The sequence below is a fragment of the Triticum urartu genome, chromosome 3A (genome assembly GCF_056163025.1).
Source record: "Triticum urartu cultivar PI428250 chromosome 3A, HENAU_Tu73, whole genome shotgun sequence".
NCBI classification, from domain to species: Eukaryota; Viridiplantae; Streptophyta; class Magnoliopsida; order Poales; family Poaceae; genus Triticum; species Triticum urartu.
In genome coordinates, this window is record NC_141875.1 from 591,551,297 (window position 1) to 591,579,096 (window position 27,800).

A 27,800-nucleotide genomic window follows, 5' to 3' on the forward strand; every position below is an offset into this window, starting at 1 on the left:
ACGATTGACTCCTTTCCTGAGCTTCGGATGCAGTCTTCCCGCAAGTGCCAACATTTCCAAAGAAGGAATAGGATGTTAGCGCGAGTTTCTTCGGATTCAGGGTCAAGGAGCATCTGCAGCCACTCTGTTCCGGTGTATCTGAATGATTTCTCCGGTGGGAGGTGCCATTCTTTCCTCATGGCTTCCCTGAGGGCTCTGCTCTTAGTACAGGAAATTACCGCATGGTACTCGTTCTCTTCACCATTGCCACTGATATTACAGATTGAGTCCACCTCGAGTGTCCTCCTGTATTTGTTCTTTTTTGTGGCGAGGGTATTTGTAGCTATCCTCCATGTAAAGATCTGAATTTTTCCCGGTACTTTCGCTTTTCAAATAAGGTCCCAAATGCTACGGTCATGTGCATCTCGTGTTGAGCTTGAAGGATGTGCTTGCTGTGTCTGGAGAGTGGAGGCAGCCAGTCTGTAAGCACTCCTAACCGAAAAAATTCCATTCTTCTCATAGTGCCATGCGACACAATCTTTTGCCTCTGTTCTTGGGATGGGGATTTTGCATATTTCGTCAGCGTCAAACTCATGAAAAATCTGGCGAATCAGTGGCACATTCCATTCCTTTTCTTCTGCATCCATTAGTTGATTGACCCATCGGAGCCTTGATCTTCTTGTGAAGACAGCAGTTTTGAGGCCCTCCTTCCTAGGTATCCACTGGTCCCTTTGTATTTGAATATTCCCCCACACGCCAAATTAGGCCCTTCTTCAGAAGTTGGAGCCCCGACTCAATCGCCCTCCAGACCGGTGAGGCATCCGAGGCAAAGACAGTGTCCAGGATGTTGCCCTTAGGGTAGTACTTGGACTTAAGAACTTGAGCACATAATCTGTCCGGGTTTTGGATTAGGCGCCAACCTTGCTTGGCCAGTAGCGCTTGGTTAAAAAGATGCATGTCTCGGAAACCGATGCCACCGGCCCTCTTGGGTTTAATCATTCTCTCCCACGACCTCCAGTGTACTTTCCGGTGGCCCTCTTCATCACCCCACCAGAAGTCCCTTATCAATCTCTCATATTTCTCGCAAAATCCTTTCGAGAGCAGGAACACACTCATGATGAAAGTGGGAAGTGCTTGGACATTAGATTTTACATGAACTTCCTTTGCTGCATAGGACATGAATCTTTCAGACCAGTCATTACACCTCTTCGTGAATCTGTCCATGATTGGTTGAAAGTGTTCATCCTTCATTCTCCCTTTCGGTGTAGGCAACCCCAAATATTTGCTTTCAAAGGTTTCCGTCTGAACACCAAGAGTGGCTTTAATTGCATCCCTCGTTGCAACTGGGCAAGACTCGCGAAAGAGGAGAGAGCATTTGCTAGCACTAAGTAATTGTCCTGTGCATTTCTGGAAGGTGTCCAGCACTCTCCCAACAGTTTCAACTTGATCAACTGTGGCCTTGAAGAAAAGAAGACTGTCATCAGCAAACAAAAGGTGTGATACACCCGGGCTGTTTCTCGCAATCTTGATTGGCGTCAACTTGTCATCTGCAATGTTCTTATTAATTAGTTTCACTAGTCCCTCAGCCACAAAGAGGAACAAATATGGACTCAGGGGGTCCCCTTGTCGAAGACCCCTGGATGGGCAAAACGGATCCAAAAGTTCCCCATTACATCTCACCTAATACCTTACTGATATGACGCACTTCATGACCTAGTCGGTCCATTTCTTGCAGAATCCACTCTTCAGAAGTACACCTTCCAAAAACCTTCAATCAACTCTGTCATAGGCTTTTGCCAAATCCAGTTTGTACGCACTATACGTCTCCCGGGGGTTTTTGTAGTGTTGTATTTTATGGAAACACTCAAAGGCAATGAGTGGGTTATCTATGATCAATCTACCCATGATGAAGGCACTCTGGGTTTCTGATATGATGCCATCTAGGATAGGTCGGAGACGGTTAACAAGGCATTTGGAGACCACCTTGTAAATTACATTACAAAGGCTGATGGGGCGGTAGTCTTTCAACGATTGAGGATCTTTGCCCTTTGGGATTAGGACGATGACTGTATCATTAATCTCTTCTGGCATTGACCCATTCTCAAAGAAACTGAGAACACCTCTGATCACATCCTCCTTGAAGACCTCCCAGTTCCTTTGAAAAAAGCAAGCCGGGAAGCCATCGGGCCCAGGAGCTTTGAGTGGGCCGATCTGAAACAGAGCATCACTTATTTCCACTGCCGAGAAAGCTTTAGTGAGCGCCTCATTCATATTGAGTGTCACTTTTTCATCAAACAACTCCAAAATCTCCTGTGGGTTTAATCCGTCCTCCTTCGTGTACAGATTTTTAAAGAAAGAATTAGTAATTTCCACAATCCCTTTCTTATCCTCCACCCAGACACCGCTGGAATCTGTAAGTTTGGTGATATCATTCTTTTTTTCCTTCATATAGCTTTCCTCTGAAACCATTTCGTGTTTCTATCCCCTTCTCTTAGGTACAGAACTCTTGATCTTTGTCTCCACATTATTTCTTCTCGTAACAGTAGTTCGTCTAGTTCATTGGCCAGCTTGTTAACTTCTTTCTGCTGCGCTGGGTTGGGATGTAAATACTACCGAACTCCTATGCAACCTTATGAACTGGTTTTGATGCGTACCCGTCCGTTCGCCAGCTCTGTGTTTGCACTGTTTGGCACCGCGTTACAGAAACGGAACAAATGCAACCTGCAGGGCGCGCGCATTCCCTTGGCTGTTTATGTATGTATGCTACGCTATTTGCAGTGGTGCTCCGCAAGGGGTGGGCAGTTCTGCTCCGAGAAAAGAGTCACTAGGGGTGAGCAGTTTTGATCCGAGAAAAGAAGCCTCGCTGTCGGATATCCGTCCAAGCTCGATGGTCATCTACTTATCTTGCCAAATATAGCAGCCATGGGCAGGAACTGAACCGCATCTCCGTCATTTCATTCTTCAGGTTAAACTGCGCGCATATCTCTTCTGCTTTCGGATTGGCCTGTTTGGCATCTCACTCCACTGATCCAGAAAGGGAATCGGGGACGGCCACAAGTGGAAAACCAACCACGGACCGTGCAGGGCGGCTGTTGACGGCGAAGCGAGGCGCCAATGGCCGGCCCGTCCGGCCCACTGGGCAACGCCAGCGTGCCGGCCGACATGGTGGTACGGCCCCCGTCGCTGGCTGGCTGGCTGGCGGTCCCCGCCCCCGTCCCCGTCGGCGAGGGAGAGTCGTGCAAGTGCGCAACCACCGCACGTCTCCACCAGGAGGCACGTGCGAAGCAGGAAAGATGGACGGACGAATGGATAGATACGCGCGACGTGTGGTGATTATTTCCTTGCAGGGAAAAAGCGGAGGCCGCTTTTGTTTCTATTTCTGCGCGGTGCGGCTGGGCCCCGCCCCCGCGGGGAGAGAGAGGGGGAAAGCCACCGGCCGCTTCGCGAAGCTTCTGGACCGTCCGGCCAATGGATGCGCGCGCAACTGCCGCGCGGTCGGCCCTGGTTGGTGTTGGGGCCGCTCCTGGCCGTCCACCGGCGCAATTCTCGCGCGTGATGCCAAACCCGAATAAACCATCCGCAAATGCTACGTGCACCAAACCAAAATTACAGTAGACTTTGTTGTTGCTAATAAACTGGGAGCTTTACTTCGTTCGAAGATGTTACGGCAATGACCCTCCTGGTTTGAGATTTAGACTTGGCCATGGCGGTCGCTTTTTTCTGAATTTACTAGTCTTTTCGGCGATCAGCAATGTTCATTGAGTAAGAAATAATTTGATATCTCGAAGGTGTTTATAAGGGTAAAGTGTACGTGCATGTGTTCATAAGGCGAGCATATTCACATGTTTGCGTTTGCTGGTTTGTTGCCTCAAAATTCCAACAAGAATGCCCCCGACTGCAGGATGCACACTATGTGGACATGCCAATATTTTTTTGCACACTTGCATCCTATATTTTTCATAGGATAGTGAGCAATGTGAAGGCTTGAGCGTGGGGGTGCAGGTCATGTCCATAGCAGCCCAATCGGCCTAGCATAAAGGCAAGCCTAAGCCAGATCCTTAGAGCGAATGCGCATTCGGAAAATAGGTGATTCCAAGTTTGTGGGTGTTGGTGCGAATGCGCATTTGAAGAATAGGTGATTTCAAGTTTGTGGTGCAGAGGGGGCAGATGTCATCATCCATGATAGTTTTCCTTTTGAGGTTCTCCCGTGTGTTTAATATGAATCTTTGTCCAAAAAAGATCACTTGCCGAAACGAATTGACAAAAAAGACTACATGTAGATAAAATTAGCAAAAAAAACCTCCCCCCTCCCCCCCCCCCAGTCGTGGCGGCAGGCGCGTTAGCCGAAGCGTGGCACCTGCCGCCATGATGGGAAGTGGCAAAACCTGCCGCCACACTGGCAGGCGGCCACTAGCGGGTAACAGGAATCGGCAAGCAGTTGGCTGCCGCGACGGAACGGAGGCCGCGCGGTGGGCCCTGCCGCCACCGCGTGAGGCGGCATGCACTGTTTGTGTGGTGCACGATGCGACAGCACCGTGGGCTGTCGGGTGGTGTCGTTTTTAGTCGCACTGATTCCTATGCAGTTGTCGGTGGTCTATTTTTATACTGTGATTTCCCGCCTAAAATTTCGTCCGTTCGCGCTCTATTTTTCAGCCTAAAAATTCGCCTTTTGCACTCTATTTTCCTGCCTAAAATTTCATTCGTTCATGCTCTATAAAGGGAGGCACTAAACCTCTCGTCATCCATCGTCCAACCACACTTGAAATCACCACTACGCTAAGTGTGTCACATTTTTTTTGTCGGTATGAGTTTGTCTTGCTCGGATCAAAGCATTAGGTCGAGAAAAATGAAGAAATGTGAGTTTACCTCTGCGATGGCAGTCATGTGGTGTTGGTGTGGCGATCTTTGCAAGGTGAAGGAGGTGACTGATTTTTTGGATTGGTTGAGCATGAAGTTTTTCATGTTATGAGGAAGATCTATCCATAGCTACTTCAAAGTATGACAAGCCTCCGGTTTAATTCGTCCATATGTAGTAGCCAACCTATGATCTTGATTCGTGCATGTACGTTTTGCTTCACATATGTGTGCCAACTCAAGCAAGAACATCTGATTGCAAGCTCAACTAGGCTCCTTTGTGATGAAAGAACCACTCCCCGACACATCACCTCAACCCTCAAGATTAACCCGTAACAGAAGAAGATGCAGAGAGCATAATTCCACAGTCGTAACCACGGTTATCCAGCTACACAAGGATCGGTCGATATCCTCGTGTAAAATAGTAGCTAAGAAATCGTAGGGTTTTAAAGCATCTCCAGCAGCTTCCCTTCCCCTAATAAACTAGCTATGCGGGAAGTTGGCATAAAAAACACACTCTAGCAATTCCTCTGTACCAATTTTTTTTATAATCTCATCCTAAAAACACCCCAACTTCGCTCTATAGAGGGGAAGATGGATATTTGCGTATAATCACATCCACCCTCACCGCCGCCCCACCTCACCGCCACACGCTGCCGATCACCCGCTGCGCAGCTGACGGCCCTGCCGCTACTTGCTGGCCGCCAGCGGCGTAGATGCAGCACCGCCGCCACACGCCGCTGACCATCCGCTTCTCCGCTACCCGCGGCCGCCGGGCCCCTGCCCCAACGCACCGAATGTAGAGTCGCAACTAAATCATGTTGAAGACAATTTGGGCGTATACATGACATTAAGTGATGGCATCCGAATTCTCTTTTTTGCTAGTTCTCCTGCAATGGACAAAGATGATGTCTTCTGTCAAAAGAAGCATCCCATTATATTTGCATCTGGTAGCCAGCCGGCTCCTGCTTTCCATAGTTTGGGAGCATAACCTACGCCGCATCTTGTTTTAAGAAAGAAGAGGTGTGTGTGTGTGTGCGTCATCGCCCGTAAAAGACTGAAGTCACGACCCAAAACAAGCGAAGCACGCAAGGCATATTTTAACTGGTGGACGCGGCGTGAGGCGGAGGTCAAAATCGTTCGGTGTGGTACCGGTAGCCCCACACACCTCTGCCCCCCGCTTCCCACCCCACCCCACCCCGCCCGCCCTCCTGGCCTGCTGACACGTACGCCCTGTGGGCCCCCGGCCCCAACCTCCGCCCTTCCAGAACCTTCCGGCCAATTCCTGGCCAGGAATCCCCGGCCGGATCCAGCGGCTCACCCCGCGCCACGTGTACGGCCCGCGCCACCTCGGCGTCTGACGTGGCGCCCCCGCCCCCGGCGAAACTGATACGCCCAAATCTCGCTGCTTCCAGCCTCACGCTCCGAAAGCAGGCGCCCGCTGCTCCCACTTCGCCCAGCCGAACCAACGCCATCTCCCTCCCTCCATCCCGTGTGGCCGCCAGCGAGCGAGCGAGCGAGGGTTCGAGACGGAGGCGATAGCGGCGGCGAGTACGGGGATTTTCGAGGAGATGAACGGCGGCGGCGGCGGAGGAGGAGGAGGAGGGGAGGTGGGCTTCGTGGGGGGCGGCGGGGAGGAGGAGGAGATGGACGAGGACGGCGCGCGGGAGGCGGGGAAGGAGCAGGTCGTGCTGATGTGGGGCTACCTCCCCGGCGTCTCGCCGCAGCGCTCGCCGCTGCTGGGCCCCGTGCCCGTCAGGCTGCCCCTGGCGGCGGCCGGCGACGCGTGGAGGGATGTCTGCGGCGGCGGGTGCGGCTTCGCCATGGCCATCTCCGGTGACGCCGCCCTCCCTTCTCAATTTTTGCTCCGTTTGTGTTCTGGTACTCTCGGTGCGTTGGTTGTGCTCGTCTTTCCATTTGGCGGCGCAGATCTGCTCGGTGCGTCGGCATGCGCGCTTTCTGTGCAGGATTGCTTATTTGCTAGTGGTATTCGGTAGTGGATTTTTGGCCTGATGAGTGAAGGGCTGTCTCGCGATACAAGTACTCTCTACGAGCAGCGCGTCGGAATTTTCTTGAATTAGCATATCACACTTTGGAATCTGCTTTTGAAATAGCCGACCGTGAAGTTGCATTTTCATGCTGGCTAATCGGTGAGTGAAGTTGTGTGGTTGGGATTTGTGTTCTACTGAGTACTGGGTGCTAAACAATGAAAAGAGAGAGAGAGGAAGGGTTACATTTGTCGAGCAAAGCTTGTTTCTCAATTTATCGGAGTCTTTTCTTATGATGTTCTCATGGATCGTATCGTTACTGGTGTGATAGAAGGAGTAGCAAGATGAAGGACCTCGTGTTCTTCGAATGTCCGTTCAAATCCTTTAATGTAAATATGCCTTTTGTCGTTGGATCAATACCAACAGAATTTGCTGATGTACTGTACAAATTCAGACTGTTAGTAATAGCTGCTGTTTATTCAGTGATATGCCAAACTGAAACATTTTATGTCATTTGTTGGCCTTGGTCAATGTGATCAAGTTCTAATCGACACTGACCTGTGCATTTCATTTGCTTTAGAGTCTGGAAAACTCCTCACCTGGGGCTCTACTGACGATATGGGTCAAAGTTATGTGACGGCTGGGAAGCACGAGGTAAAGTTAACAACACACTCGTTGCCTTTGCTCTCTTGTACACGATGAGAATACTCGAAGATATTGCTAACGTGGCCTCTTGTACATATCAGGAGACTCCAGAGGCTTTTCCTCTTCCTAGTGATGTTGCGATAGCGAGGGCTGATGCTGGGTGGGCTCATTGTGTTGCAATAACCGGTATGCGGCTCATCATACATGCAGAACTTCGTGCTTTGGTAAGAACTCAATTTTTTTGGTATTGGTACTATTCTCATAAATGTTATCCTGGATCAGATGAAGGGGTTGTCTATACATGGGGTTGGAAAGAATGTGTTCCGACTGGAAGGGTCATTGCAGATCAAGCTTCAGTTGGAACTTTGGAGAAGGATGAAAGACAGAGCGCAATTGCCAACAACCAAGGTGACGATGCTTACTACATGTCCTTTCTCAGTTCTTCATTAAAAACATCTTCAGGAGGGCTAAATGCTTACAGATATATCACATAACAAAGGCAACTCCATTGCAGTGAGCCCCAGGTCACAGGCGTCTAGGACAAGCAGTGGAGCAGCATCTGGTCCTTCTGAAAGTAGAGGTACCGAGGATAGCACCAAGAGGCGACGGTTGTCTTCAGCTAAACAAGGAAATGACAGTTCGACATCTGGTGATGAAAACCTTTCTGCACCACCTTGTGTTGTGACATTTAATACTGGGGTGAAAATAACGGCAGTAGCTGCTGGTGGTCGCCATACATTAGCATTATCAGGTAATGTACATTAGTACATTTGGCAGTCCTCTAGTGCTATTTTTAACCTATCTGGGGAACTTTGAGGATTAAGGCCCAATATTTCTTGAAAACTTCAGATTTTGGTCAGGTATGGGGTTGGGGATATGGAGGAGAAGGGCAACTGGGTCTGGGGTCCAGAATTCGTACAGTTTCCTCCCCTCACCCTATACCTTGCATTGAATCAACATCGTATGGCAAGGATCGGCTATCAGCTATGAAAGGCAACAAAAACGCTGAAGGGCAAATTAATAAAGCAACAGGAAATCGTGTGACGGCCATTGCGTGTGGAGGCCGCCATAGTGTTGTGGTAACGGGTTAGTTCTTTCTTTCAGTCTCTTTCTGATACTTCTTTTGTCGTATCCGTGTGGAGACAGTACAAATCATTTTTGGTCTCGAGATGGCATTTGTCAATAACTTCAGTTGGACACATTATGTGTGAGCAACATTAGATATTTGAATATTTCCTTTTTTTAAGGGGGGCAGTAGATATTTCCAACTGGTCAGTTTAAGTTTGGCGTAACAGTGTAAAATAATATTTATGGTGTATTCAAGAATGAAAATCCAATTGCTGCCAGCTTGTTTTGCTGTAGCAAAGTGATGGTGCTTACAGGAAAAAAAGGTATGGTACTGCTTAGACCCTATTCGGTAGTCAAGCATGTAAGATACCATTAGACTTACCGTAGGGACTTTCCCTATGGTTTGCTGGTCAAAAAAAGATACATCAGCTTACTTGTAGGAAATATCCATCCAGGTATTTCCAACCAAAATGTTGAATGGGAGTATTTTTTGGACAAATGCATAATCATGAGATTTATAGAACTAAGATGAGTTGCTTATTGGGGGCATTCCTCCATTGAGACCACAACATTAACAATTGTTCATTTCTTAAGAGTGCCTTTTCCATTGTACATATCATGGATTGCTCAAGAAGACCTGAGGTCTAGGGAGTTGGTGGCCTGACCATGTTTCTGGGGAGTCATTTGATTAGCAGCTAGTCCGGTTTTTTGGTTTCTGGGTTCGTCCTGGCCTTGTCCCCTTAAATGCAGGACAGAGTCCACAGTTGTCTCTCTTTCTTTTCTTAGTAGAATGGCAGTGCTCCTGCCCTCCTACTTCAGAAAACACAGCCCCCTATTTTAGTCAAAATTTCCCCTGCACCTTTTTAACAGCTAGCTCTTGTTTGCAGATTCAGGAGCACTTCTTGCATTTGGGTGGGGACTGTACGGGCAGGTTAGTCTTTTCTATTTCAACACATGGTCTGATCAAACAAGTTTGTTTTCCCAGTAATATATTTTGTATTGACTAAAAGTTTTAACAATGGATCAGAGGATATACTTGGGGTAGAAAGTGTGTATGTCTTAGCATTCCAGAACTCAACAATGGATCAACATGATCAGCCACACACAATGCTTGTTTAGTTGAAAAATACCATCTCAAAATCGTTTTTAACTTGTAATTGTTTTCCTTAAGACAGCAAATCTATTGCGGCAATTCTGATATTTTATGCATATATGAGGAAGTATGTGTCAGAAACTGTTTGGGTTTCATTTTTGTATTGATAACAATGATTAAGGTGATATACTTGATTAGTTTGTTTTTTGCGGGTCGATTAGTCTATATGTTTTGACCTGACATATTTCATAAAAATCAGTGTTTTTAATCACTGTGCTTTTATTTTTCAGTGTGGACAGGGGAATACAGATGATGTGTTGAGCCCAACATGTGTATCAGCTATTCTGGGAGTCAAGATGCAAGATGTTGCCGCAGGGTTATGGCATACAGTATCCATATCTGCAGATGGTGATGTCTATTCGTTTGGAGGCAACCAGTTCGGGCAGCTGGGGATTGGTTCTGATCAAGCTGAGGTGGGAGCTTTGATTCTTTTTTCCATTCTTACTACATAATGCATAAGAATGTTATTTTGTTTCTGATCAAGCTGTCTGTTCACTACACCAAATGCATAAGAATGTTATTTTGTTTCTATGCAGACTATACCAAAACTGGTAGATGCCCCCAGCTTGGAAAATAAGAATGCAAGATCAGTGTCTTGTGGAGCTCGTCATAGTGCAATAATAACAGGTATGGTGGTCGTATTTTCCTCTGGGAGGAACTCACCGTTCCAATCTGCCCGAGTGCCTTACCACCCTTGGCTTGTACTTTAGAACCTTGTGCTGTCTATTATTAGTTACTCCCTGTGTAAAGAAATATAAGATCGTTTAGATAACGATCTTATATTTCTTTACAGAGGGAGTACAACTTTGTTCTGTACCATGCTATTAGCTAGCCTGCATCAGTATCTTACCGCACACAAAGCAAACAGCTTTGCCATTGTTGCTGCTTCATGTCTATTGTTGAGGTATGGAGGTAACATTGTTGAAATTTCCTGCAGATGAGGGCGAAGTCTTCTGCTGGGGATGGAACAAGTACGGCCAGGTAGGTATCTCTTTGCTTTACTACTACGATTTTTCACAGGTGACGTGGGGAAAAAACCTTGGTGTGATATGATCTCTGATCTGAGCTTTGGAGTTGCGCGTGCGTGCAGTTGGGCCTCGGCGATTCCATGGACAGAAACGTGCCCTGCATCGTACCTGTGGACGAGTACCACCCGCTGAACGTGTCGTGCGGCTGGTGGCACACCTTAGTGCTCGCGGAGTCCCCGACGTGATGCCGAACCCCTAGTGAAGGAGGAGCTGAACTGCCCCTGTAGGTCAGGTGACAATTTTGTTAGGAGTTTGGTAGACCCTTCATCCACCCAGGTCCCTTGTACATACATGAATGAGGGTGCATACAGTGACATTGTGTATCCATCCATTCTTCCCTGTGCCGGTACAGAGTGCAGCATTGGACGGACAGATTTGTATCGCGCTGTGTGTATACGGTCGAGTTAGGAGGATTTGCTCGCACTGTTTGATTGTGTATACTTACATTCTACTATTAGGTTCAAAGAGCGCGATAATTTGTGCTTGTATGGTGCTCCCGCATTTCCAGCTATCTTAACAGAGATGTAACTTCAACTGCGAAGTGTGTTGTCGTCTGTCACCTTTGTTTTGCTCCTGAAGAACTTTTAACAGAGATGTAGCTAAAACTGCAAAGTGTGTTGTCGTCTGTCACCTTTGTTTTGCTCCTGAAGAACTTTTAACCGTGTCGAAAAATAGAAACCAAGTAACAAGGCATACATACTTTTGGAAATAGCATATCAACAAGAACATGCAATTGCTTGTTGCAAACGATCCAGTTAGCTAGCAAATGTTTTATCTTTTCCTTCGATTTTGAGACAAGCATCCGGATTGGACAGGTGAACAAGCCGCCGTCGTTTCGTCTGCAGATGATCTATCCACTGTGCTTCAGTCCCTTTGAGTTAGACCGACCATTGATGAGTTGTATGTCCTAGAACCTGCACTGATAATTCCAACTTTTTTTTAGACAATGACAATTCCAACTGATCAGACGCAAGAAGCATGATGCAACATCGTGATACAACAAGCCCAGGAAAGAATATATGCAAGAGCGGAAGCTTTTTGTTCTGTATACTAATTACGCACACTTTCATATAGATTTTTTTTTGAGAAAATCATATAGATTGTTATATCAGTCACCCCATAGAGCGAAAGAACATATGTATGTGGCGTTGATGGGACGGCCCATCAACGCTAACGTGCTCGCTCGCTCGGTCGCCGCCCATGCTTCATTCGCTCAATCAACAGTTTTTTTTGCGGGACGCTCAATCAACAGTTAACCGGTTGATGGATGACCATTGGTCGATTGACTTGTTGACCAACCACTCAAAAAGAAAAAGATTGACATCTTCACCATTGAATTCCCGAGGAAAATAAATCGAAGATTTGGAAAAAAGTTCACAAAATTGAATAAAATATTCATGAAGTTGAAAAAAGTTAATAAATGTGAAAAAGTTCATGGATTTGAAAATTTTTCATGATTCTGAAAAGGTTGTGGTTTGAAAAAAAATTATAAATTCAAAAACAACATCTCGAATTTGAAAGAAGTATGCCAATTTTTAGAAGTTCGGGCATTTCAAAAAGTGGGCATTTAAAAAATGTTCATGATTTTAGAAAATGGTCATGAATCTGAAAAGTATTTGCAAATTTGAAATTTTGTATTGATTTGAACTTTTTTGATAATTCAAAAAACACGTACAAATTTGATTTTTTTTGTGAAAATTTAAAATGAAACAATATATGCAAGAAATTGCGCTTTTCTATACTCAAGAATTATGTGCAAATCACTGCCATATGGCTTGGTACTGACAAAAGCGATATTGTATACTTGTGTACGGCTAAAAAGCCGCCTTAAGTAATGAAATCTCCCTACCTTCCACAAAAAAAAAGATTAATTACTAACACATACAATACAAACCAAATGATTTTCATTAGTTATAGCGTATGTTCGCTCAATTTTTATTTATGTTTTTGCGAGAAGATACCGCACACTCAACAAAGTATACGATGTTCAACTGTTCGAGAGTATGACGGTGGAATGGATGCATGCAACACAAAGTCATCGTGTTGTTTAAACCGGCAACAAGATCCACTGGTCCGAGTACATGTTCAACAATTCGAATGGCCGTGGGCACTCGACGTTGGCTCAATGATGAAGTCGACCATATCCACCCGCCCCTGGGGCAGCAACGCAAAGGGCGGAGACGGCCGTGGCCAAAGGAGCGAGCAATGACCATGGACTAGTGGTTGGGGCGCCACCCGGTGGCGCCGCCTGAGAAAAAGTTGGGCGGTGCCAGGTAGGAGGCGCCCCTTTCACTTTCCTAGCATAAAATTAATAATGCACATTATAGAGGTGGTTTAGCAAGCTCTTCCCCTCAGAGCAAACCCGAAAAGGGAAAACAACAGCCCAAAACACCCTACAGGCTTTCACGGCCAGCAACAACAAGAACAAGTGCATTGTGCTGTCATTAGGGTTGATCTTCCCTAACAGGTCATGTATAAACAGAAGGGAGCTTACACATCAGTGGCCTGAATACTTTCTCTTTCATGATCTAGAGCATCAACAACTCCAAGGTTGACAAGGGCACCCTGCTTGATCGCCACGGCCTGCTCGTCATCGAGCCTGAAGATTTCTCGGAGCGCGACAATGTCCTGCAGCTCCAGCTACTCCTTCAACTGGTTGGCAAGAGCATCCAAGGCAGCCTCAGTGACGTCCTTGCCATTTTTTATGACGCCCAGGCCACGGCAAACCAAATGTGCATTAATCTTGAATGGTTATTGTTCCTTGAGGTCGCTGGCTCTTACTCAGCTTTGACATATGTCCATGTAAAAATGATCATTTAGAACTCATAACGATTCATAAACATATATGTGATTTCAAATCTAACGCTCCTTGACATTGTAGGCACCATAGTGGACTAAGAAAGTAGGACCCTCTTACTTATGAACTAAAGCTAACTAAAGATCTGACTATATCTCTCTCCAAGCTTGCGAAGCTATGCAAGTGCCGCACTTTATTCCCACGGTTTCTTTACTACATATGCACCTACTTTTTTCTATGCTTACCTATAGCTCGATTAATATATATAAATTACACATGTTGAAAAGAGAATGTTCAAATGTTTTATGAAAATTTAGTTATGTACTGAATATATTCTCCACGGTATATAATACTCAAAAAAGTAATTGCATGGATAAAAGTGAATTGCAGAACTGATTGCTTACCATCAAATGCAATGCTCCAATTTCTCAACATCAAACCCATCTATCTGTTAAGAATAGAATAGTTGCTTATTGATTAAGCTAATTAGGATTAAGTTAATTGTTAGATAGGTTGCTTGGTTCTCAAGCAACCATGTACTTCCTTGGCTCTCAAGGCAATTATGTAATTCCTTGGCTCTCAAGTAACCATGTGTTTACTTGACCGCCAAGCATCATGTGTACTTCCGCCTGGGTATAAATACCCCACTTCTATCATCAATAAAGACTGATGGATCATCTTTCATTCAAACTCTCTCGTTCCTGCTCAAGCGAATTAGTCACAGAGAAAAGGGGATCAGCCTAACAAACGACGAACGGCACTGTCATCGACCATAGCAGATGCAACTCCGGGTCTCCGGCGGTCTTCAACATCGACCACTGGACACAACGCTGGCCTCGAGAAAAGATAAACCGGAGTCCAATAGCGTGGTTCTTTTCCGATTTAATTTCTGCCATAGCAAGTCTTTTTGCAGGAAGAATACAGAAGGAGAAGATGCAAGAGGAATCAATGAAAAATTAGAAACACTCCTCTTACGGCAGAAAACTCCGGTGATTTCTTTGAACGGCGCCAGAAACAGAGGCAATCCATCAACGGCATCGTCAACTAAAGATCAAAGAAGAACAGAGCTTGTCAATCTGGCCTCAATTAAAAAAACAGAGATTACTAATCTTTGCCTATTTGATCTAATATTCTTGTGATGAACCAATAATCTAACAATGGATTGCTTTTCACTATATGGCTGTATGTACGTACTCACGCAAATCACACGTAGAAGCAATCAATCGTTTGAAGCACCGGCACAAGCGACTTCGGCCCAAGGCAAGGCGACTTCCAGCGCGGAGCACATGACAGCCCTCGGCACCGTCGCTGTTCCTACTAGCGCAGCACTCCATGGCGTACGGCGCCCAACGGCGTGACACCACTTGGCCTTGACTGGCGAGAAACGGCCGGCGTAGCCCGCTGCATACGCGTTCCCATCGCGGCTCACGGTGGCGCGTCCTCAGGCGCGCCCAAAAACCGGTGCTTGGATCGACGGATCCATTCGGATGCACGGCACGGTCCATGCACCAACCGGCCGGAACGCGGCGCCTTCCGGCGCAGTTCCGTCGAGGCCACGGCCCGAGACGAGTTGGCGGTAGAGATCCCAATCCTCCGGTCTGGCCGGCAGGGCAAATCCCTAGCAGCGGTGGTTACGGGCAGAACTCCCGAGTTGGAACCGCACAGGATAGACAGATCGATGATTAGGGAAATCTTTATCTCATTGGCATTGTTCCAATTAGCCTTGTATTTCTGTATATCCAATACATGTCATTGCAGTTTCAGCGTACAGGACGTGGGTTACTAGGATTCACTAAACCTACGGTTTAGTTCTCCAACAATTTGAAACTATGTTCTGTACATAGCACTTGCAAAATATTCCATCAGGCTTACTTTTCTTCTGCAATTTAGTACGTGTATGTACTTTAAGTTGTAGATTTGACGATCAACTATTTTGCAAGTTTGGATAGGAGACTCGCTTTCCCTATTGCATTTACATATTGTAAATGATAATTTTATCTTAAAAAATCAACATGTTCAATACGTCTGCCTCAAGCATTCTATGTAGCATGTAATTTTAGTACACCAACTATATTATACAACTAAAGTTAAACTTGGAATCACAAGGTATTGATGACATCTACTGCATAATTTGCAGATTATCCATCATTACTGTGAGGTCTACGTCTTGTCGTTTGATAAGATGACTACCTTCAAAGTGCTCTTCCAAATATTAATATTAGATGTGACTACCTGAAGATATCATAAGGTAATAGTGGCATCTACTGTGAATTTTGCAGACTATCCATTATTACTGCAAGGTCTACATCATGCCATTTTGGCAGATGATTACCTTTAAAGTGATTTTCTTAAATATAGCATAACATAAGGTAATAGAGATATGAACATCTACTGACAAAAGTCAGACTATGTTTTCTATTACTGCGAGATCTACACCGCATTTGGTGATTATCTTCAAAGTGCTATCTATATAATTTGTGGTAGACACATAAGACCCCGATAGCATCAGCTATATTTATAAAATTTGCTCCTCAGAAGCAGTTGTTGTTGTTCACTAAAATGATTTACTCTCATAGTAAATATTGTTCTTGCACACTCGCTATACGCCGAAATGGTATTGTGTGCTAATATCAACTATTTAAGCCCCATTTTGCTTGAATATGTCATAGGAAACTATATATATATATATATATATATATATATATATATATTTGCATATAATCGTGATTGACTTCTATTACATTGGTAAAATACATGGCAGTGAAGCCTATGTCACTATCTATAATTATAGTGTTGTCCATCCATCAAGATGGATCCCATAATTATGGCAACGATCGAGTGTCTCAACACTTTTACAGTGTCCACATCATATTGTGGTTATACTTTCACACTGACTAACCAATGTCAAACATGCAACGTCTATGTTTTTGGCGGTGACTCTAAAGTTGCAACGCTCATATGCACTTTATGTGTCCAACTTTCACTTAGTTCTCAAACTAAAGTACATAATGGATGAATTTTTATTCACGCTAAATATCTCCCTTAATATAAACATGATGCCTTGAGCACATCGCGAATGATTACCCATTCATTTTTCAAGACCTCAAGTCTATCGCAGCTCACAATTTTATCACATAATCAACTTCAAATTGAGATATCATGATCAAATATTTTCCTATATACAGATCCAGTTGAAAAATCGTTAATGCACTTTACATCCTCGTAAGATGGTATTACCCTTTTTATGATGAAGAAACATGGAATTTCTTAAAATCATCAGATTCACCCAACGGGTGCTATACCATTATTTGAATTCTTACTAGTACCGAGAATACTATGCAAGTTAGTGGTCAGAAAATAGAACCATGAGGAATTCGAAGTAAAGTGGAGGCTAGTAGACAACCAAAGATAGAATTATCTCTTAATAGGAATTGGTCGTTATCAAATGATCAAAAGACAACTCTCAAGTTTGTCAAATGTGTGGTTATAAATATTGTCCCTGTGATTACCAAACCCTCAAACATATGGTGAAACCACACCACATAATTATTGAAAAGGCAAATAAGTTCATTGGGATAATTTGAAAATTTGCAAACGTACAACCAGAAAATATTCTGGTAAATGATTGTTCTCAGATCTTCATCTGAAGGAGAACCAAAAATCTAGTGGATTAGAAGGAATGTGAATTCCTTTGCATCGATGATATGTTTGCGTAATTAAATTTTCAGTAATGTTGGAGACCTCATGTAATCTCCTAGTTATTCCCAAAATATCTTTAGCCTGTACTTGTGCTACTAAATGTAGTGCGATGTCCGATATGCTATTTTTCGGACATGATATTTTATAAATCTGAATGTATGGTTCAATTCATACTCAATATTGTTGCGTACACAATAATTTTCTACATCTTAATAAATGAATATTTAGCTTAATAACCTTATCCATCTTGGTTTGGGGAAGATTAGAAAAATATTGACAATCCTGTTGGTCACAACTCATCAAGTTACAAATTTTCCCAAATCATCAGATTTTATGTGCACCGCATGTACCATAGGGGAAATAAGTTTTAAGGCACTCTCACCTTAAAATTCTAAGCAGGACACTTATTTTTCCTTAAACACATTCAAAAGATATGCCTGGATTGCTTAACCATTATCTGGGGTAATTTAGATACTTCATGGTACTCATATACACATTCATAAAATGTTTTTAAGTGTGTCTCTTATCACACACAACCATGCATGGTCTTACCCAATAAATTGCTTAACTTATCAAAGTAGAAGCAAATTCTCCTGAACAAAGGATAAATCCATTCGAATGGACAATGTCGTTGAACTCATTTCACGAGAATTTTCTGATTGCATTCAGTACCCTATGTACATACCCATAATGGTTAAAGTAAATTTCTTATCAAAGATAGTCAAATGAATTACATGACCATTTTTTAAAGAATTGTAAATTTACCAGCCTCTTGCTGGACACATACGACCTTACACATCGTAAGTATGATCTAAATCATACCAACTGCATATCATACTACTTCCCCCTTGTAGTAACTACGTGGAAATCGACAAAGTATTTCCCATCTGCGATAATTCGGTTACATACCGATATCACCACTCCATCGTACATCAATGGACACTCACAGAAAATTAGGGATCTATGTGAGGAATAACAATTTATCCGTCAATCAAAATTATTCATAGCCCGTATGCTGATTGCATCAGCAATAAGGATATTTTCTGGCATTAGGGGGAGATAAGTACCACAAAGAATGCCGAAAAATAAATTAGAAATGTTATTGACATTCAATCCTTATATCCACGTACTCAAAGAATCTGAACTAAAAGTTTAGAGAATCATATATTTGCAACACATTGCAAATCTGCCACATACATTTACTGATAACAAGGTGTTACTAAATTCTATATTCCTGCAGTAAAGTGTCAGAAAGAGTGGAGGTACCTGATAAACCACTCTTGTCCCCAAATGAGAGCAAGAGGGGGAGAAAATCTGACAAGACGAGATATAACTTCTCATATGCTTCCGCGGAAACAGAGGAAATCAAATCCTCAACCAGTAAATTTAATTCAACATCAAGTTGAAAGACACCTCACTGGATGCTCATAATCCAAAGCCCGGCATAAATGTGCATAAATTTTTTGGTGTCGGGAAATCGAAACACCTTGACTCCATTTGTTGTAGGAAATCACAAGGAGTTAAAAAGGAATAAATATTTTATCCATAAACTTCAGTGATTCCATCAGAATCATATAAACTAAAGACTACATTTGTCGACATATATTTCTTCTCAAATTGCTAAAACCTTTTTGGGCCCAGAACCAAAATCCATGGTAGAGTGCCTCTTGCACTCATATTGGTTCACATAAAAGGAAGCAAGTAATGAAGAATAGCACTCGCTCGAGTGGTATTTATTGCAGTAATACCTACTCCTCATAAGTATCTTCCATATGGAATACTAAAAACTTCTCATTCATTGACAGAGTCAACGAGGTGGTGAGAAAGCGAGGCTTGTAGCAAAAGGGTTCACGCAGAGACCCGACATCGATTACGATATAACATACCCTCTTGGTATAAGTGGAATTATGTTTCGATACTAAATATCATTGGCAATAAAAATTAATAATAATATCCATGCAGTTGATGGATGAAGTGGCTACATACTCATATGACACTTATTTCGGAAGTCTCTATTGAAGTCCCTGAAGGGCTTATACTTCCAAATCCAAAAGCAAATCACAACAAGTTTTGTGTAAAACTTCATAAGTCACTCTATGACTTGAAATAGTTGAAAATCATATGGTACTACCGACTAAATAAGTTCCTTCTTCAAAAGGATTGCTTGAATAATCATGATTGTTTATGTGTTTTAATAAAGAAATCAGAAGTTTTATTCCTTACATCACCTCAGTGTATATCGATGATTTCATCATCAATGTCTCGAAAGGACCTAAAAATACATAAAATCATCTCAAGACGGAAAATTTGGATTCAACCAAATTTAGCTTAAGCTTACAACTTGAGCATTCTCTCAAGAATACTTATATCAGTCTACATATATCCAAAACATATACGAGAAGTTCAATGTGGATATATCGTATCAATAAAAGACATGTAATATGGTCATACTACCCCTGATAGGGTACAGATCCATTCATACCTAGGCGTGTTAATGAAGTGATATCAGGACCTGAAGTTCTATATCTCACTAATGTCAAAGCACTCATATAATTGCAAACTATGTCAGGCCTGACACTATATTTGCTATCTATGTTCGGAGTGCAACCCCCAACAAAAGGTATATGGTCGATATAAGAAATATCAGCTTATATCTCAAGCTCACAATAAATCTTGGATATTTCCATCAGGAAATACAAGATATGGCCATGATATGATATAATTATATTGGCTCTTTCTTTGATCCCAACAATGCCATATCAATGACTGAATTTGCTGGAATAGCCTTCGTATGGAAGTCATCTAAATGGGCTTTAATGGCTATTTCTAGTTATCATTCTGACGTAATTGCTTTATCTAAAATCATTGCAAAATATGTATGGCTTAGCAGAATGATTAACCACACTAAAAATCATGTGGTTGAGATTCATCAGAATTACATAACTTGATTTATCAAGACGCTACCACTTGTGTTACTCAAAAACTACAGGTTATATGAAGAGCAATATCATAAAGTACATTGCTCGAAAATTACTTATCCTCACGAATTATAGAAAGTGAGGAAACAATATGCAAACAACATACTTTGAAAATCCTACAGATTATTCATAAGGTCATGATCATATCAATGGAAATTATATTACACATTCTCCAGATTTGCAAAGTTCAGGGGGAGTAATTTCCCAAACCTATAACCTATCAACAATCCCAAAATTGTATATATTGTACTCCTTTTCCCTTCATGAGTTTTCCCTAATGGTTTCTCATAAAGGTTTTTAACGAGACAATATAAATACAAGTGCCGATATATGTCATACACTTTCTCCTTATATTTTCCCCCACTGGGGTTTAAAGGAGTTTTTAATGGCATATCATATCGCACTCTTTTCCCTTATGACTATTCTATCAAAGTTTCTCATAATGGTTTTTAATGATGCAATATCTTACCAAAGATCATACGTCATACTTTCTATTTTCCCTATCGAAGTTTTTAAAGAAAGTACTCAAGACATATTAATTGTTCTCTAAACTAATCGATGATTTTTCTCCTTCTTCAAAGGTTTTTCTCATATGAGTTATCAAGAGACAATAATCATTATATGTTGCATCATCTTTTCCTTATTATTTTCCCACTGGGTTTAAAGGAGTTTTAGCAATATATCTCCACTATTCTCCTCATATTTTTCCCACAGGGTTTTTGGAGGAGACATTCAAGATTATTCAAAGAATTTGTCAAGATAATGGATGTACCAAAGAAGAGACGTTGTACAAGGGGGAGTGTTAAGAATAGAATAGTTGCTTATTGATTAAGCTAATTAGGATTAAGTTAATTGTTAAATAGGTTGCTTGGTTCTCAAGCAACCATGTACTTCCTTGGCTCTCAAGACAACTATGTAATTCCTTGGCTCTCAAGTAACCATGTGTTTACTTGACCGCCAAGCATCATGTGTACTTCCGCCTGGGTATAAATACCCCACTTCTATCATCAATAAAGACTGATGGATCATCTTTCATTCAAACTTTCTCGTTCTTTACTTTTCACTTAAAACACTATCGTCGCGCAACGAGCGATCTCTGGTTGTGTCCACGTCGGCAGGGTGGCATTGTTCGTGCTGGCCAATTGGAAGGAAACATTCCCTTCATAGAAAAAACATGTGTTTACTTGATCGCCAAGCATCATGTGTACTTCCGCTTGGGTATAAATACCCTACTTCTATCATCAATAAAGACTGATGGATCATCTTTCATTCAAACTCTCTCGTTCTTTACTTTTCACTTAAAACACTATCGTCGCGCAATGAGCGATCTCTGGTTGTGTCCACGTCGGCAGGGTGGCACTGTCCGTGCTGGCCAATTGGAAGGAAACATTCCCTTCGTAGGAAAGAAAGGCGTGGTCGTTTCCTTCCTCGAGAAGACAGAGAGAGGACGCACGCCACCTCCTCCCCACCTTCGCCAGATACGACCGCCCATTCATCGCCGCCACCCATCGCGTCGCCCGCCCCCGCCCGCAACCTTCTCTCGTCTTCCACCCATCCTCGCCGCGCCATCGCACTCCCGCAATCCTGTTAGCCTCTCTCCCTGACATGGCTTCACTTCCCGGTGCGAAACCCTAGCGGCGGCAGCGGCGGCGGCGGCGGCGGCGGATTGGTGTGGGAGGTGGTTAGACGGCGGCCTCAGGCAGGGGCATACTGTAGGTGGCTCGACAGTCGCCTGGCAGGCTGTATAGGCAGCGGAGGTGGAGGTCGTGCGAGGCGGCTCTTCCGCCGATCCGTTCGTTCGAGTCCTTGGTTGCTGCGTTGACTTTCCTGGCTGCCGCCATGCTAGCAAGCACGGCCACTGCGACGTCTTCTCTGGTGCTACCGGCAAGCAGCCGACCACAGCACTGCCATGCCTCCGATGCTCCATGGTAGCCGCCCCTACATCTCCACTCAGGTACAGCTCGCCACTCCCCTCTCTCCTCTGGTATGGAACAGTTGGACTGCAGATAATGTACAGATTTGTGAGATGATGCTTGTGCTATCTTGTTCACGTTCTGATGAGGAAGAAAGGAAAATGCTGGAGCCAATGGATGTTTAGTGGGACTACGTTCTGATTTGACAAAGCTAAAGGAAGCATACATCACAAATTTCTATCGGTAATTGTTTTATCTCTCAAATTGGTTCTTTGGATGCTGAGAATTCACAATGCCTAGGTTAAATTAGTTGAGATTAGCTTTTTTGATAATTTGTCTCAATTCAATGAAGGAAAGAGAATATGGGGATGGTGTTTCATTCTTGGCCAGCTGCGGTTGCTGGCAGTGGAGGAGCAGCAGCGGCCGATGGCGGCGGACCAGATCGGCGTATCATGGGAGCGGCCACGACGACCGTCACGAGTGGAGCAGAGCCAAGTTGGCGCGGCGGCCGGGCGCGATCTGGAGAACCGATGAGTGTGGTGCGCTATCGAGGCAGTCGCGACTTGCGCGAGTTGGAGGCGAGGTGACGGTGTTGACTGGGACGCCGTCGCTGATCCTCATCGTGCCGGCGGGCGAGGAGCTCGTTGAGGATCTCCTCTTCTCCAGGGATCCACGACGGAGGTGCTCGAGGAGGAAGTTCTTCTCGGATGCCATGGAAATTGTCAAGGTATGTCCCCGTTCCCCCTCCCCCTGTCTGTGTGATGCTAGGTTTGTGTTGGATGCCCATTTATGGTCCGTTTTGCCTTGTTCTTGTTGTAGACAGTACAAATCATTTTCATGAATTTCTGATGTGATTGCTTTAGTGATGATTTTTGCAGAAGCACATGCTGATGGTGCCCTTGCCTTTGGGATTAAAGAAGACCAGCTTACAACACTGACCAGAGATCATAAATACTCTACTCTGCAGCAGTATGAATGGGTGAGCTAATTTTGTTATCAGTGTGCTTCACACTTTTCTGTCATAGTTTGCGTCTTAAAAAATTCCCTACAAATTTCAGGGCTAGCAAATATGTTAAAGACAAATACAGAGAAGTGGGTCAGGGGAGTGGCTTCCAATATTGATGCGAGAAAAAAATGCCTTTTGGTCGAACACATACCCCTATAAGAAAGGAAGAAGCTCCTTGGTAATGGAGATGCTATGTCAGGTAGAATTGATCTGCTAGCTTTGAGTTGGCTTCAGGAATGCCACAAATCCTCTAATATTCATCTTAAATAGTTAACCTTTAGTTCACTATGCCTGAGATATTCTTTGGTCATACCAGATTTGCGGCAGATTTTTTTTCATGACCTACATTAGCAAGTTAATTATAACTACATCAGCTAGGGGGGGGGGGGGGGGCGTAAGGTGCTAACTCGAGTACAGAACATTGAAGCAGCGCTTCCATCTCTCTGAAAAATCAGAAGAGGCATATACATTTTGCTAATGTACCAGGTCGTTACTTCATCAATGACTATACATGTGTTCGCAAGTAGAAAAAAAACGAGCTAAGGATTCTTGCACACATTTTAGTCGCCGATAATAATATTGCCCATTTTTATTTCACAATAATTTATCGGTCTATATTGATAGCAATTGAAGTTGGCTAATGTTGGCTTCATCAGATTGATATGAGTATTAGCAGTAGCAATCTGAAATCAGGTCAAACTTGCAAAACAAAAAATGCCAACTGATTGAGGTTGGTGTCACTAAATCACTACAAACCTTTTTCGGCAATGAGTTAATCTGTCCATAATGTTAGAGCTGTCCTGGTACAAAATGGCCCATTTCTAACTCAGTCTCATAATCAACTGTCTCTTGACCATAATCAACAATTTGGTTTAAGATCATCACATAGCTTTACTTAATTTTAAATGTAGGCTCTGACTGGCACACAAAACTTTGAAATGAGCAAAATCATCTCATATCCAGTGATTTGCCATGGTTTATGATAGATTGCTATGAAGAATGTCGAGACCCACCACGACTTTACCTTCTCGACAGGTAAGGATGCTTGTTTTCTTTTTTAAAAGCGCTTTCGGGTATCTAACATGATTTATATTTTCAGATTTGATAATGCTGGTGTTGGGACTTGTTTGAAGAGATATTCTGATCCGTCATACTTCAAGAAATCATTGGATGTGATGAGAGCAGACAAGACTGCACATCTCCAAAAAGAAAGGAGATCTCACAAAATCAAGGTTCTTTTTCTCTAATTATTTACCCTACTTTTAATTACTTTTTCTCCAGACAATGAAAGTTTACAGTCCATGGCATCGAACTAGGATTCGCGGTTGATTTCAGGGGAGATCACTATTGTGAGGAAATCAAGAAGTTGAGAGTTGGCTGGACTATGTGAGGAAGCGGGTTCAGGAGCTCAAAGCCAACAACAACCAGGGCTTGGCAAAAGATGTAAGCTCTCATGTTATAAGATTTGCTGCCTATTCTTTAATTAGCAATTGTTATAGTTATATGAATTAGCTATCTGCCTTGCAAATCTATTTTTAGAGAGAAATATGAAGTATATATTCTATACAAGGCCGTCACAGTAATGTGTAAAATTCAGAATTGATTTCATGCACACGTTGGTTTCTTTTTCATGATACTTGCCTTTTCTGGGTATTTTAGTCCTTACAAGCACTTAAGAAGATATCCCAGGAGTGTCCAACTGCCTGCTTGAGGGCTGACGCACTAATTGCAGTGCCGTCATATCTTGACTTCTTCTCCATCGGTGTTCAAGTAATTTTACTAAATACTTTCATGTTTTTCCTGCATTTAGATATAACATTCTCAATACTTAAGTTGTTATTTTTTTGCAGCATTTAGAACTTGGGACATAGTAATTTGTCATATCACTGTCTTTTTGTTGTACACATAGTGTACTACATTTTATTATTATTCGCAGTTTTTTCTGGGTGGAATGTATACAGAGAGTGGTTTTACCTACGACTCCTAATATGTGTAGGAAGCTTCCTTGAGATGCCTCAGATTTCGTAATGGAAGCGGTTCAACTGCTAACAAATTTTCTCAACTACCATGATGCAAAAGTATGCTTGTTGTTTGTATTTGCATACCCTGATTATGCCATGATACCATCTATTCTTAGATGCTGATGTTCTCAATCGATTTATTTCAGGTGTTGGAACATGTTTCCATTTGCCTGACTCGTATAGCAGAATCGTTTGCTTCGTCTTCAAAGAAACTGGATCAATTTTGCAAGCATGGATTGGTTGCACAAGCGGCTAGCTTAATAGCTGTTAGCAGCGGGACAAGCATCACTGAGTACATTAACATATACATTATGCTTCTATTTCACTCTTTATTGCTACTGTATCATTTATGCAAATTTGCTAACTCTGGCTCATATATCCTTGAAGGGAGTAATTCGTGTTTTGTCAATATGTGCAGGTGGATCTCCATTGGCAGCTAAAATACTCCATGGAATTAGCGGCACACTTAAAGTTATCCTTGCGGGTGCTGGACGCTGAGGACCAGGAAGTGGTGGAACTGTCAGTCCGTCCACGTTCTAAAGCTGTATTTGTTTGTATTTGTGCACACCGTAAAATAGCTAAGTTGCAGGTTGTTAGGAGTACTGTGCTGCAGTTCCACTTATATGGAAAGAGACGATATTCATTTTCATTGATTGTCATGGAGTTTGCTTTGCTTTTCACATAAAACGCTGACCAAAGACCTCATCATTGCCATGTGCATGTGCTAAAAAAAGATGAAGAAAGCAACTTGAATGGGCGGAGACATACCTGGCACCGCAGAGTCACCACTCAGGAGGCGCACCAAGGGTGCGCCCCAACCACTAGTTATGAAGATGTGTGAGCAGCCAAAAAGAAATAGCATACCAATGTTACTATGACTAAATTAATTAGGGAAGGACAACCTAAAGACATATTGTTCTACCCCGAAATTTTTGACATGAATCACTAATCTTTGGTATTGAACTTAGGTACTTCTCGTCATAATCAAGTAACGGTTGGCCACCTGAAATTGGAAGGAGGCCGAAGCACAAAAATAGACAAACCACTTTTTTGCACCACATGATTATAGTAGCATGCGTCAATATACTGACCTACAAAGAAGTGAAAAACCAAAACTAATCTGACTTTATAAAGCACAAATAAAGATCTCTACATGTAACACTAAATCAGATTTCATTTTTATTAACATCACCTCATGGTTAATAAAACGACCAAAGAAAGGGAGCCCCACCTCATGGTCGCAGCAACTGTTGCTCAGAGAGCATCTCCATCTTTCCTGTCGTCAGGTAGTTGGCCCACTCCAATGCCCAGACGCGCTGAACGACCAGCATGATTCGCAAGAACCGTACAAAATGAACAAGTTCAGGCACAGGGGCGTGCTAGTGTACAATCAGTTAATGTGAATACAAGATTTATAATTTGCAGAAGCATATAAATCCTAGCAGGGACCGCACTAATCAAAACGAAGACTACAAGTGTAAGGATAGAAGGCGTTGTTTACCTTGGCTACGGCTGCGGCTAGGTTGGCGGTGACTTTGCTGTTGCAGATGTTAGTGATGAGGTGGTCGTAGATAAACTCATTATATCGCGATGCATATCAGAAAGAAATTGAAATCAATCAGATGGCTAGAAACAGAGACATGAAAGATGCGTATTGCACTGATAAGCACATATGAACACATGGGCAACAGGTTTATATTACAGATACTTTAGTTGATTCAGAAGCAATGACACTGTCCAACAGTATAGTCTCAGCGATGAAGGACATTTCTGTTGGGGAACGTCGCAGAAAACAAAAAAATTTCTACGGTTCCACCAAGATCCATCTATGAGTTCATCTAGCAACGAGTGATCGGATTGCATCTACATACATTTGTAGATCGCGAGCGGAAGCGTTCAAAGAACGGTGATGAGGTAGTCGAACACGACATGATCCAAATCACCGGAGATCCTAGCACCGAACGGACGGCACCTCCGCGTTCAACACACGTACGGTTAGCGTAACGTCTCCTTCTTCTTGATCCAGCAAGAGGGAAGGAGAGGTTGAGGAAGATGGCTCCAGCAGCAGCACGACGGCGTGGTGGTGATGGAGCTGCAGTACTCCGTCAGGGCTTCGCCAAGCGCTATGGAGGAGGAGGAGGTGTTGGAGAGGGAGAAGGAGGCAACCAAATGCGTGGATGAAAAGCCCTCCTTCCCCCACTATACATAGGAGGGCCAAGGGGGGGGGGGCGCCGGCCCTAGGAGATCCAATCTCCTAGGGGGGGGAGGCGGCCAAGGGAGGTTTCCTTCCCCCCCAAGGCACCTAGGGGGTGCCTTCCACTTGTGGGACTCTTCCCCTTTGGAAACCCTAGGCGCATGGGCCCCTTGGGGCTGGTGCCCTTGGCCCATGTAGGCCAAGGCGCACCCCCTACAGGCCATGTGGCCCCCGGGGCAGGTGGACCCACCCGGTGGACCCCCGGGACCCTTCCGGTGGTCCCGGTACAATACCGATGACCCCGAAACTTGTCCCGATGGCCGAAACAGGACTTCCCATATATAAATCTTTACCTCCGGACCATTCCAGAACTCCTCGTGACGTCCGGGATCTCATCCGGGACTTCGAACAACATTCGGGTTACTGCATATACATATCCCTACAACCCTAGCGTCACCGAACCTTAAGTGTGTAGAC

At 43.6% G+C, this 27,800-nt stretch overlaps 2 protein-coding genes and 2 long non-coding RNA genes across 11 annotated transcripts; 2 read left to right on the forward strand and 2 right to left on the reverse strand.

Moving 5' to 3' along the window:
- Nucleotides 1-690: 690 nt before the first annotated feature.
- On the reverse strand, nt 691-2,448 carry LOC147980687 (uncharacterized). The gene is made up of 2 exons (XM_087515714.1): nt 1,975-2,448; nt 691-1,437 (listed from the first exon to the last, which is right to left on the reverse strand). Exons 1-2 carry the CDS (start codon nt 2,446-2,448, stop codon nt 691-693), a joined length of 1,221 nt encoding a protein of 406 aa, XP_087371840.1.
- A 3,794-nt stretch (nt 2,449-6,242) lies between these two features.
- LOC125545272 (Regulator of chromosome condensation (RCC1) family protein) lies at nt 6,243-11,203 on the forward strand. 2 transcript variants are annotated; one of them, XM_048709162.2, is made up of 11 exons: nt 6,243-6,669; nt 7,402-7,475; nt 7,568-7,652; nt 7,749-7,874; nt 7,966-8,217; nt 8,316-8,552; nt 9,422-9,465; nt 9,918-10,100; nt 10,224-10,314; nt 10,625-10,668; nt 10,778-11,203. In XM_048709162.2, exons 1-11 carry the CDS (start codon nt 6,405-6,407, stop codon nt 10,898-10,900), a joined length of 1,524 nt encoding a protein of 507 aa, XP_048565119.1. In that variant the 5' UTR covers nt 6,243-6,404; the 3' UTR covers nt 10,901-11,203. The 2 variants fall into 2 exon arrangements, with proteins under 2 accessions (XP_048565119.1, XP_048565120.1); XM_048709163.2 differs by having other exon boundaries at nt 6,245-6,669; nt 7,981-8,217.
- Nucleotides 11,204-14,351: 3,148 nt separating this feature from the next.
- On the reverse strand, nt 14,352-15,313 carry LOC147980688 (uncharacterized). Its single transcript, XR_015598614.1, has 2 exons — nt 14,707-15,313; nt 14,352-14,556 (listed from the first exon to the last, which is right to left on the reverse strand). It is a non-coding gene; the product is annotated as an uncharacterized LOC147980688 (long non-coding RNA).
- A 6,266-nt stretch (nt 15,314-21,579) lies between these two features.
- On the forward strand, nt 21,580-25,778 carry LOC125545273 (uncharacterized). 7 transcript variants are annotated; one of them, XR_007299966.2, is made up of 12 exons: nt 21,586-22,143; nt 22,256-22,345; nt 22,455-22,829; nt 22,981-23,081; nt 23,161-23,307; nt 24,020-24,143; nt 24,208-24,340; nt 24,425-24,551; nt 24,768-24,878; nt 25,105-25,186; nt 25,276-25,421; nt 25,548-25,778. It is a non-coding gene; the product is annotated as an uncharacterized LOC125545273 (long non-coding RNA). The 7 variants fall into 7 exon arrangements; XR_007299963.2 differs by having other exon boundaries at nt 21,580-22,143; nt 22,966-23,081; nt 25,276-25,778; XR_007299967.2 differs by having other exon boundaries at nt 21,583-22,143; nt 24,444-24,551; nt 25,276-25,778.
- The last annotated feature ends 2,022 nt before the right edge of the window (nt 25,779-27,800 follow it).

Excerpts from the sequence above, each read along its gene's own strand:
- LOC147980687 (XM_087515714.1), bottom strand. The coding sequence starts at position 2,448 with ATGGTTTCAGAGGAAAGCTATATGAAGGAAAAAAAGAATGATATCACC. Across the intron at positions 1,438-1,974 it reads GCCCCATCAGCCTTTGTAAT|GCCACAGTTGATCAAGTTGA; the intron begins GTAATTTACAAG and ends CTTTTCTTCAAG.
- LOC125545272 (XM_048709162.2), top strand. The coding sequence starts at position 6,405 with ATGAACGGCGGCGGCGGCGGAGGAGGAGGAGGAGGGGAGGTGGGCTTC. Across the intron at positions 7,476-7,567 it reads TGACGGCTGGGAAGCACGAG|GAGACTCCAGAGGCTTTTCC; the intron begins GTAAAGTTAACA and ends TGTACATATCAG. Across the intron at positions 8,553-9,421 it reads CCATAGTGTTGTGGTAACGG|ATTCAGGAGCACTTCTTGCA; the intron begins GTTAGTTCTTTC and ends TCTTGTTTGCAG.